The sequence below is a fragment of the Leptidea sinapis genome, chromosome 8 (assembly GCF_905404315.1).
Source record: "Leptidea sinapis chromosome 8, ilLepSina1.1, whole genome shotgun sequence".
NCBI classification, from domain to species: Eukaryota; Metazoa; Arthropoda; class Insecta; order Lepidoptera; family Pieridae; genus Leptidea; species Leptidea sinapis.
In genome coordinates this window covers 4,872,956-4,885,638 of record NC_066272.1, presented here as the reverse complement: position 1 = coordinate 4,885,638, position 12,683 = coordinate 4,872,956, and the positions used below count along the sequence as shown (strand labels likewise).

General features: G+C 36.3%; 1 protein-coding gene across 2 annotated transcripts in view; it reads left to right on the top strand.

Moving 5' to 3' along the window:
• Positions 1–12,683, top strand: part of LOC126965786 (solute carrier family 46 member 3-like) — a 48,108-nt gene that overhangs the window by 31,003 nt on the left and 4,422 nt on the right. For both annotated transcript variants that reach the window (XM_050809553.1, XM_050809552.1), the window contains exons 3-6: positions 3,722–3,881; positions 9,376–9,477; positions 11,306–11,443; positions 12,598–12,681. In XM_050809553.1, the coding sequence (XP_050665510.1) occupies positions 3,722–3,881; positions 9,376–9,477; positions 11,306–11,443; positions 12,598–12,681 (484 nt within the window). The remainder of the gene's footprint in view (positions 1–3,721; positions 3,882–9,375; positions 9,478–11,305; positions 11,444–12,597; positions 12,682–12,683) is intronic.

The following is a 12,683-nucleotide window of genomic DNA, read 5'->3' as shown; positions in this document are numbered from 1 at the left end:
AAAAAGCTGCCACACTAGAGGTTTTGTATGAAAATTCCACATTCACTGTGATATTCGTGGAAGAAGGTCCAGAGAGACTCCACATCTCTACGCAATGCCAAAAGGTCAAGTCGATCGAAGTGTATGAATATAATATTATTAACTACGGACTAAGCCAGACAATATTGAACAGTCTTTATTAAAGCTAGAACATTACATTTATAAGTAGGTCTAACAAATCTCAAGTCAAAGTCGTACAAGCATATGACGTGGGCCAATCCGAATTGTAAAATAAAACACCTATTTTATATATAAGAGGGGGCAAACGGGCAAGAGGCTCACGCGATAGGAAGAGGTGAGGCCATTGACATCCGCAGCAACAGGTGTCAAGAATGCGTTGCCGGCCTTTTTAGGTGGGAGTACACTTTTTTCTTGAAGGTCCCTAAGTCGTATCTGTTCGGGAAAATAGTAGCCGGTAATTGATTCCACAAAGTGGCTGTGGGAGGCAAGAAATTTCTAGCAAAAGCGCGTTGCTTGCAAATGCCAGACGTCAACGTGATGCGGGTGGTACTAAACAAAAATGAAACTTAGAACCACATGTTTGGTTTACCTCTCTTATTTGCTTATATTTGAAAAACCCGTAAAGTTAAGATGCAGATCTTTTTCTATAGGCCCCATTAAGTTCATCTGGCTTCAATAGGCCAAAGCCGCTGCCTATTTAAATATTTATTAAAGTAATTGTAGGTCCTTTATTATGTTCAAAACAAGACGGGAAAGATCAGAAATCTCTTACTTCAAATCTATTGATAATTTTTGATTTTTTTTTTACAAAGGCGATCATCGTATGACCGAAGACGAGATCTAAATTGGTTGGTACATGTCACATGATTTGATTAAGTAGTTTTATCTGGATCCAGGGCAGTCTTGTCCTAATTGCCGTGGATCACTATTTGTAAGTATTTCTGAAAATTGTTTGGTAAGTAAAATTTAACGCCAAACGCCAATAATCTTTATGTGTTCTTTTTTCGTGTGTTTATTACTCGATTTCTATTATATCGAGTTATATCTAGGGTGATACTATGTTAAATATTTTTTTTGTAAAGAAAAACTCTCCCTCAGGATACAAAGGGATGAAATTTCAAACATCTCTGCAGCTTCGCTAGTATGGCACGGAGTATAATTTAGTCACCATGTTTTAAATTTAAATATAAAGTCTAGTTGTTAACTTGTACATACTTATAATTAAAACAGGTAACAGAGTTTTTCTAATTTGTTGGAAATATTCAGTTGAATGTACGTTGGTTACATGACGTATTTTTGTTAATGTTTTTGTAATGATAATATGTTGAGATATGTTTTTTTTAGGAAATTACCTGCAACTCAGGTACATTAAGTTAAATTAAACGAGCCTTAAAGAAATCGCATATGACCTGTAACATATTGTAATCCTACTCTTTTACTCATCTCTCCAAATCACAAAAGCATTAGTTAGATTGGTAAATGTTTAAAACTTTGAAATAATAAAATGACAACGATAGGAATGAACCTTTAAGTACGAAAAAGATCAACACTAAAATATTTATTCGAATAATTACATATTACCTACTCGGATTTTTTTTAAGAATCTTTGTTAGGCGCCTAATCGTTAAGATAATTATTAAAATAGTTTACACAATATATAAGTATTACCTCAGACTTGATACACAACACTGTATCTCTGTAGATATGTGGACAGTTGATGTGTTCTCCTCTCTATTTCCCTTTCTCTTTCTCGGCACACACGCATATACACTATGTTACCCGACCATAAATCATAATAGGTTGGCACTATCTAACAGCCATCTTTCCGCTACCGCGCGCGCACATTGGTTAATGTTTCCTGAAACATATTTCCGTCCCTTTCACGAAATAACTCCCAGTAACTGAGGGGATAGATGTTCATACAGATCAATAAAAATAATAATATCTATTTACTAATTAAACTAAATTCTTAAACAGCATATCTATCAACATAAAACAGAAGTGTTTAAGCCTTATCAATAACACCTAGCTTTTTAAAGATTTTGCATGGGATTTCATCAGCTTTCAAACAAATAAACAATGCATCAAAATTTTTCCACTTTCCAGTAGGTTCAGAGTAATGTTTTCACAGACTTGACATTTTGTTGATGTTAAAGTTAAAATAATACCTGCTCAATCAACTGCGATTAACAACGCAAACCTCCGCATCAGCATCAGCTTCCTTGTGTGGTGTGTCCAGGACGATACGACATACCAACTTAAAAAAAAGTGCATAAACCCTCCTAAAACGCTGATAAAGCTCTTTTGATTATTCTGTTTTTGCACGACAATGTGCAGTTTACAAGAATAATATTCGTAACATATGAATATAATAATGTATTTTTGTTAATTGCCCGACATCCATGTTTGAATCCTTGGAGAATTATTAACACTACGGAAATAATGGAATGGTATATTATAACCAGAAAAGAGGAAAAAACCACCACTACCTGACTTCTAGGCCGACAAAATTAAGACCAGTTTAACCCCGAGAAGACACAAGTTTGTGCGTTAACCGCCACATAGTCTCCCTTTGTCGTATTCCCTCGATTCGAGATCACTCCTCTAACTGGCACAGCTTGTATTGGCAGTACAGGCTTCTACTCAGCGTCAATCTAACGAGCGATGTTCAATTCCGTGCTTACTTGGAGGATAAGGTAAAATTAGCCTCAAAAAGCTTGCTGTACTCAGTAATACTCAAGGCTCAATACTTAACCTCAAGCCACCACCTGCAACTATTAGTATTGTTCTCAGCTATGGGCCGATGCTCCCAAGAAGCAGCTCTTTCCATTTAACCGCAAAATGAAGAGTCACTCGAATCATCAACAATCAAGTTATTTCGCATCGGCTTGGTTCTTTGGCGTTGTCTAGAGGTTGGGGTTAACTCTGCATCTATTACCGCATATATCACGGAGAGTGCTCAGAGTTGTTTGGGTTGGTAGCAGTCAAACTCCGCCACCGGACATTATTTCAAAATGCGAAATCCACCCGCATTATGTTCGCGTCTAGAATTCAACAAGCGCGCGTTTTGCGAGTAACTTCTTGCCTCATACAACCACTTTGTAGAATAAATTACCAGCTGCAGTTTTTCCGATCCGATACGACTTTAGGGACTTTTATACATACATGTTGTACAAAGCCCGGCAACGCATAACTTGACCTCTGGTGTTACAGATGTCCATCAGCGGTTTTCTCACCACTTCCCATCAAGATTGCCCCTTTGCCCCTCTCTTAAATAAAATAAAAGTGTGTGTGTACTTATGTATGCACGCAAGAAGTTATATATTCTATATTCTTTTGTCTAAAAAAGCAAAAATCCTAAAAATTATTTATTCCTCGTGCTATTTTACTACGTTTGAAGAAAGAACAATACTGTAAAATCTTGTAACAATGGATTTGACAATTATTAATTATTAAATAACGAATAGGGCTGTACGGGCTTGAACCCTTTGCCTCTCCTTATAGGTAATGGACGAAGAAACCAAACAAAAATAACAAAAGCCACAAACTTCAGAAAATTTTAGGAACCAACTTTACCCTGTTACTTTTGTGTAACAGTGATGCGCGTGCATCTCAAAATTTCACTCTGATATTTTTTTCATAACGCGCCTAAAGAAGTATAACTTCAAAAAGGAATACTTTAACTGTTTTTTAAATTACACAATACCATTTTTTCTTTCAGAAACCTGCGAAGAACTGTTGCGTCTGGTTGAAGGATTTCTTTGACATGCGCTACGTTAAAGATACAATGATGGTTGCGTTTAAAACCGGACCGAACAACAGGCGACTACGGGTCATAATGCTGGTAGTTGTTTTGTGCGTTGTCATCGGACCTATTTATGGTAAGAACAAATTAAAAAAGAAGTTTCATTGCTTTATTTATTGGGCGACCCTCATTGAGTCAAAGTCAATCACTTTATATTTAAACAGTTAATGACTTAAGCTTAAACTCAAAAGTTATTCATTCATGTAGGTAAAAAAAATTACAGGAAGTCATTAAGAATACAGTGGCATGAAACTGATTGCCTCTCTTTACTACTAGACTCTGTGCTACAACGGAAACTTTTAAAAAAAATAAATAATATATTTTTGCATTACTCACAAAAATTAAGTTTACGATTATGACTGAGTTTCGTCACATTTTGTGTAAAATAAAAAACCGCCTAGTATCGGAATTCTCGGTCCCGAGATCTTGAGCGACACATACAACCAATCTGTGGAACGAGCTTCCTTGTGCAGTGTTTCGAGGACGATACGACATTAAAAAAAGGGTGTACATTTTCCTTAAAGGCCGGCAACGCTGCTGTGATTCCTCTAGTGTTCCTCTAGTGCCAGAGAAGGTGGGCGGCGGTGATCACTTAACATCAAGTGACCCGTACGCTCGTTTGTCCTTTCTTCCATAAAAAATGAGTTTGAAACTCGTAGATTTATCAGTCCTATGTCATTTTTAGTGTAAAACTAATAAATGACATAGGACTAAATTGGTTCAAAACTATTGTCGCAGAAGTCTTCAATTTCTCTTCAATAATGACAAACGCGAGTTGGCGTCGGTTCGCTATTTCATAAAATGTATATATTTTGAGATTTTTTTTTAAAAAACCTTTAACGATGTAAGCTAGCAAATCAAAATATTGACTCGGATATACACTCCACAAATTGTCATCTACTGACCTTTTGCAAAGAGCTCACCTTGCTACGGCCATGTACATTCGAAAGATTGTTTGTGGTGTATCGTAGATGGCTCCATCCATATACAGTTACAACCTTTTAAATAAGGAAAGCAATGCGTTATATTCAATGTACCTATTATCATTTGTAAGATGTTAAATTGGTCTTGTAGAAACTAAACGTCATTTAAAGAATGATATTCGTTTTTTTATGGATAAGGAGGACAAACAAGGTCACCTGATGTTAAGTGATCACTGCTCCCACATTCTCTTGCAAAACCAGAGGAATCACAGGAGCGTTTCCAGCCTTTAAGGAAGTTGTACGCATTTTTTTTGAAGGTATCCATGTCGTAGCGTCCTGGAAACACCGCACAAGGAAGCTTATTGCAATATTACACACTGTGCAAGACTGTGGAGGACCGCCACACATCCAGATGGTGGGGATGATAATAACTCGTGGCGTGTCGTGCGAATTTGAAATTCAGCGGCAGGAATCAAGTGAAACAGCTCTTTGGAACACTCCCCATGAGTAAATGCGGTAAAATCGCCATCAGTCAAAAGACAACCTGTATGTAATTTGACTTTCTCTCCGAAAGTTCTGTGTCCAGGAGTTAAATTGTATTTTTATTAAAAATAAAAACAGGCTAAGCCGAGTCGGACTTGCAAACTAAGTGTTCCTATTATCTACTTTATCTTCTACTGGCTAACTTACGGATACATTGCTGTCACCGCTTAATGACAAGATCTTATCTATCCAAAGTTATGTCCAATATAGTTTTAGTCCAATGCTATCTGTCAATAGGTTATTAAAATGTAAGTAAGCGTAAAAGGATAGATTTGTCTACCTCTTGTAAGTTAAACTAAGGATAGATAGGTTATTGAAAACGGCCATTAGTCGAGTTACTATGTCCCCATTAAATGTACATGACAGGTTTGTTTGTGTTGTAAAAGTTACTGTAGCATGTAAATTACTATAATCGAAACCTTACCTTGTAATGGACCGATCGCTACCAGGCTATGTTCAGTGTGAAATGATGAAAAAAAAAGTGAAATATGTTTTTTGTATCAGTAACTCAATAATAACTATTGAGTGGCTAAGTGAAACGTGTTCAAACATAAAAACAAACCAAAACCCATATATCGCTTTTCTGTGTTATTGATTGTATAAAAAAAATATTACTTTATAAAATTGTTCCTATAAATAAAAGGGTTCCTTAGCAGCAAGTAACATAATATAAATGTAGGTTTACGATTTATGACGTATTAAAAAAAACTACTTACTAGATCTCCTTCAAACCAATTTTCGGTGGAAGTTTGCATGGTAATGTACTTCATATTTCTTTTAGCTCTTAACGTTTCAGAAAACAGTGGCTGTGACATACGGACGGACATACAGACATAACGAATCTATAAGAGTTCAGTTTTTTGCCATTTGGCTATATATATATAGGGTATAATACCAACACAGCGATGATTTCAGCAGCCAACTGGTGACCGATGGAGTAGCAATGATTGTTAAATTATATACATTTTTTTTAAACGTTCCATTGCATCTTCTCTTCATATAGCATCCACGCGGACAACATAGCGGGCAGCAACTAGTTGTAAATATAAGTGCACGGGCGAGACTTCGTACGTCGAATTGTTTACGCACATCATTCCCGTTAGAGTACTAATTATTTGATTGTGTAAATGAAAGTATTGTTATATCATCATTGGTATGTAAGCTAACGATTGTCTTCTACTAAATTATACATTGTTTTGTTTATCTTTGATCATACACGTATTGTATCGATATTACCAATCACTTATTCTATTAACGGAGTTTGTATTTCCTTCTTTGGTTTGTGTTCAATTCTTAAAAGACTGAAGAGTATTTGATAGATGACATCTTGTTACCTCGACTTATTTCGGAATCCTTAGTCTCGAAATTGCGAGCGATTACCAATTTTGCGGTCATCTGGAAGATAAGGCTAAATTGGTTTCCAAGAAACTGGGGGTCATTCACCCGCGTTCTGGCACTGATAAGATGCTGGTCCGACAACGTATGGAGTATTACTATCGTATTTGATCTGGTGCACTCTAGCTTGATCAATTTGACCGCATGCAATGCAGAGATTGTCGGGTATTAAGTACTCTGTAAGCCCCTCGATCGCTTGGTCTTCCATCAAGATATCACATCATTCTATGGAAGTGTAAAAAACAGCTGTTCATCTTGATACCTGCTGCCACATTAAACATATATTATCTTTATCGTCTAAATGTGTAACGACTCCAAAGGACGGTACGACATAGTACCTAAAAAAAGCGCACACCTCCCAAAAGGCTGATAATATTCCTTTGATTCCCCTGGCGTAGCAAAAATTTGGGCGGCGGTAATTGCTTATCATCAGGTTCACCTGAAGCTCGTTTGGCCTCCTAATCTTATAAAACATTAATCATAATATAATTTAAAAAATATATATATGTTATACAATAAAATATAATTTCTCTATCTTCACATTCTTCTCCACTACTAGAGGTCAGACGTCAGCCCAACGAACCTATTCCGAATTTGAAACATTTATTCTTCTCGCTGATGTTGGTCTATTCCCAGATAATTCAGAACCATGATTTTTTCTATGTCCAGCGATTCGCATGTCCCCTTTTTTGCACATTATTAGAAGTTGTAAAATATCGTACCTATCTGTCATGATAGGGTATCTTCTAGAAAACATGGCCAAGATTTTTTTTATGAAAATAAGGGACGAGACGAGCAGGACGTTCAGCTGATGGTAATTGATACGCCCTGCGCATTACAATGTAGCGCCGCTCAGGATGATTGAATAACCCAAAAATTCTGAATGGCACTACAAATGCACTCGTCACCTTGAGACAGAAGATATCAAGTTTCATTTGCCCAGTAATTTCACTAGCTACGGCGCCCTTCAGACCGAAACACAGTAATGTTTATACATTACTAGTTCACGGCAAATAGGCGCCGTTGTGGTACCCATAATCTAGCCGGCATCCGGTGTAAAGGAGCCTCCCACTAAGAATAAGCTTTGCTTTACAGGCCAGAAATATACAATAAATAATTAATAATTATTGCTGCTTTTATTAATAATTTTATATACCTTCATTTGTTGGTAATGATCGGTTTTTCCAACAAACGTTTGTCCATCGACAAAGGCCTCTTCCAATTACTTGCATCTATCTCTCGGCCATATTCTGGACCGGCTAATCTTTAGATGTCATATCAGAATGGAACCCGGGGGTACCTTCTGATATTATTTCAGTCAATATAGAAACAGTTTTCTCTAGTTAGTCTCCGACTATGGCCTATGCTGTCATCTCTAGTCTGGCGCACCCCAGTATCAGCTCGATCCATTTGACCGCGTGTAACGCAGAGGAGGCTGGATCACTTGGCCTTGCGTAGAGACGTCGCTTCATTGTGTGTCTTCTACCGCATTTATTACAGGGGGTGTTTCGAAGAGCTGTTTCACCTGATTCCTGCCGCCGAATTCCATCTTCGCACGACACGCCACAAATTAGGATATCATCATCTGGATGTGTGGTGGTCCTCCACAGTGCAGTTTTCAAGGAGCTTTCTTCCTAGCTGCGTACTACATAGCTGTGGAATGAGCTTTCTTGTGCGGTATGCCCCGGACGATACGAGATGGGTTAAAAAAAAGCGCGTACACCAACGCTCCTGTGACTCCTCTGGTGCTGCAGGAGAATATGGGCGGAGGTGATCACTTAACACCAGGTGACATGTATGGTCATTTGTTGTCTTTTTGCATAAAAAAAGTGTCCGTGCGTTAATGAAAATAAAGGCTAACAGTTCGCCGCTATATTTATCAACGTGTTAATAACTGTCGCAGTGTATGTACAAGTTTAAATTATCTACGAATAGCGTAACCAGCGCTGTTTTTCCAGTGGCACCAACAACTGACGGTACACACGGATTTTATATTTAGATAACCGTATCTGATATGGTAAAGGTTTGTTTAAGCAGTAATTTAGCAAAGCCAATCAATATAGCATATGGCAGTAAGCTGTAGCTCCGGCGGCGATCATCTTTCGCATATCAAAGAACCCTAACGTAACCGCATACACATCAAATTTGAGTGCAAATTAATTCCATAATTATTGCGGTTGACAGTAAGCCGTGGCGTAAGTAGTGTGCTACTGCGACTTCGTAACACGTTTTACATAATAATACTGTATAGATAATCTGTACACACAGAAAATGAAAATAAGTGCGAAAATCAAGAGTGTGGTTAAATACTTTCACCATACGTTAACAGAGAGTATTATTGTATAAGGTAGTTAGCTACATGTAAACTCCTGATATATGAGATACAAACTGCGTTTAATAAATACGGCGTTTACATAAATTATTTATGGACAGATATTATGCGAATGGTTTGAGTTTTCTTTAGTGTTAATTCCGCCAATATATGTCTTCATACAAGTCAACACGGGTTTCGCCTCTACACGAGGCAACCTTAGGAGATGTTGACTCGCCATACTCTGGCACGAGACTATGCGTTATTATATTATGCGCGCTTACCATACGGTTAAACTAGGTTATCATAACCCATGCTGTTTCAAAGTATTTTGAATGTACGGCCTTAAAAAGAATGATATAAATCTATATTACCTACAGGTTTTTTTTTATTTTCAGGTGAGATGTCAGTCATGTATCTATTCACGAGATACCGGTTTAATTGGAACGAGGTTGACTTCAGTATGTTCTCAACTTATGCGATGTGTACTTCACTAGTTGGTAATTATTATTTCTCTCTAATTACACCTTAATATCATACGATAAAATTAAAAATATAAAAAAATAAACCACCGAGATAGAAGTGCAAGATAATTTCGCCGATGGTCAAGACGACTGAATGAGAAACTTAGATACCGTTTATAAGAATAGCGACTTTCTGAATCTACAACTTTAATTTGTACCAAAACTTATGGGCGATTCGGGACTCATAAAGCCACAACCTGAGAGTTGAACAAGACATACGAAGATTTAAGGTAAATGCGTCACTCGGACGGTTGGCTCAGTTCTGACTTCAGTTCAGACTCGGTATGAGCGCTCGTATGGAACCCGTGAGGCGAGGGTTCGAGCCCCACATCGTGCATAAACTTTGGTACAAATTAAATTTGTATATGTAATCCCAGAAGAGATACCGCTTAATATTAACAAACTACTTCTGAATGAGTTCCCAAAGTCAGCTATTTAGCGAGAGTCTATACAGATGTTGTTCAAGACCCTTCGCTGTTAGTCATTTCAATGAAAGGACTAAGGGCAAAGTTAGTCAAGAGTCAACATCCTATAATATTAGCCATATTATGTCGGTAGCCTAAGGTAATCTAAGTCCGAGTAGGAACTTTGGCAATGAATCTTCAATAATACATTTCATTCATCGCAAAATCTAATATTCAGAAATGATTTTGATATTTCGAAGTGGACTCAAACGTTTTTATTTTGATTATCACTCCACGTTATAGGAACGTACCTAGTAGATAATAATTTTAAATCATTGCGATTAGGGTCGCCAGACTTCAGACTTTCAATTAAATTGAAGCGAACTTGAATGGAAACTTGAGTGAAAGCAAAATTGTTGATTAATTATCTTATTTATTTTGAAATATTCCATAAATTGCTGGTATTAATCAATGCTACCTTTGCTACAAATGTCAAGCTGTTTTAATCGCCTGAACAAGTTCATTCGAATTATTTTCAATAAATATTGCTCAGCTTAAATCGTTCCATGTGATCTCGGTGTTAGTTTTCCAAGTAGCGTCGCGGTCACAAGCCCGGTATCGTTGATGTTTCGTACCTTCATTGTGTGGTAAAGGTTACTATAACATAAATGACTTTCTCAATGATACCACAGATTGGGAATGGAGCGACCGCCCTCAGGATATTAAATAATAAGTTTAATTGTACAATGTTACTTTAATTGTAAAACATATTTTTGATAAAAAAAAAGCCCGCTGAGTTTGTTGCGCCCATTCTTTCAGGCCTGAGGCATTCATTTTGGTATGGGTGGTAGTTTTTTGACTTTCAATAAGTGATTTCACATCCTATTTTGAATAAAAATATTTGAATTTGAATTCAAATATTTTGAAAAAAATATTTGAATTTGAATTCAATCATTTAAGGGGGCGTCCATTAATTACGTAAGGTGTCTTATATTTCAAATCACACTTATGGGGGAGGGGGGTCTTAGCAAGTTTTGATTTTAAACTACGATAATTTTCACAAATGCTAGCCTTTGCTAGCCTTCAATAATTTAGCAATAGGCCAAGTTGCGCTTGTGTTTTTTTTCTCAATACGCTTACTCGTTTACAGCCAAAACATATCGCGTGAGATTAGGGGTGGGGGGAGGGAGTTGAGGAAAATTCCTTCCTTCTTCGATATCTCACCAAGGGGAGAGGGGGTCGAAAAATTCTCAAAAATGCCTCACGAAATTAATGGACGCCCCCTAAGTGCGTTTACGTTGTTATACCTCCTTTAGATTCAGATGTAAGATCTGTACTTATTTGTTCCACCTGTTAAATAAATTCAATACATTTGTTGATTATTAAACTGTTTATTTCAGGAACTCTGTTTTCTGTGGGAGTATTTAGCCATGTGTTAAAATTTGACGACGCAGTAATCGGTATAATATCGTCCACTAGCAAAATATTATCAGGCTTCATGTATGCTTTTGCTACAAAGACTTGGCATATGTACCTAGGTAAATATATTCAGCTTATAACTTAGTTAAATTAAGGAAACTCGTAAGTATATACACATTTTATTATCATTCACCTAGCTACTGTGAAACGTGACATTTTTTGTAAATGTTTACCGTTTACCAACCTTGATTTGTACCTACTACGACTACATGCCTTGGTCTATGAAGTAAGAATGAAGAGCTACCAGAACTAACACTATGATCAGAAACATCTTGTTCATTAACAATCTAGTATTGTTTTACTTACTAGTATCTAGGTACTTGGATTTCATCCTCGTTAATATCTTATATTTAACGCCTCACATAATATTTACATTAATTGTCAACTACATTATAATTTGTGGGCACACAAAGTCCTTAAGGACCTCAAGGACCTATTAATTATTAGGATAAGGACATTTTTTGTACATGACTGTTTGCTGCCAAGATAAAATAAAATATGGGATGCTTACTTTTGTATTGTTGTACTATTAAAAAGAAAATTCATATTTTGTACAATCTAAAGCCAAGGAGTTTTTGATTCTTAAAATGTAACTTTACAATCATTTGCATGAAAAGAAAGTGCATTAGGTCCTCGTTAAAAATTAAGAATTTTTTGAAAAAAAAAATTGATGTTTCGCCAGATGTTCTGTGAAGAGAAACCGCATTCGCCGTTAATAACATTGCCCAAGTACTAAAATCTATATTACACTCTGATATAAAAAAACAGTTGAAAAAATGTAAACTATTATATTATAACACAAATACTGACAATACAACATATTCACACTTACAAGATTTTTCCGCTAATTTTCAATATTTACACTACCAACTTCAATAATGGAAAATTTCCTATTATTACCTCTCTAAGGTAAATTATGCGGTTTGCTTTATCTGGCAATTTTTCATCTGAGTGCGTATAACAATATAATAATACTTTTATGTGAAACAGTGGTAAAAGACAATTTAGCATTACTTATATTATTAAGTTTCGTATTATTTATATTAGGTATTTTATCTATCGGTACGTACTCCTCAATAGTAAAAGTGGCTACACGTCATGTATAGAAAAAAAATATATAATATTCTATATAAGTATATATTCTACAATAATTATAAATAGATCTAAGAATAGCACTACGCTGGAGGCATATAATTTTTCCATTTACTTTCAGCGCCGCTGATTGAAATCTTTAACGGGACTTCATTTATTGCGATGAGATCAATGGTTTCCAAGTTGGTCGAAAAGGATGAATTGGGT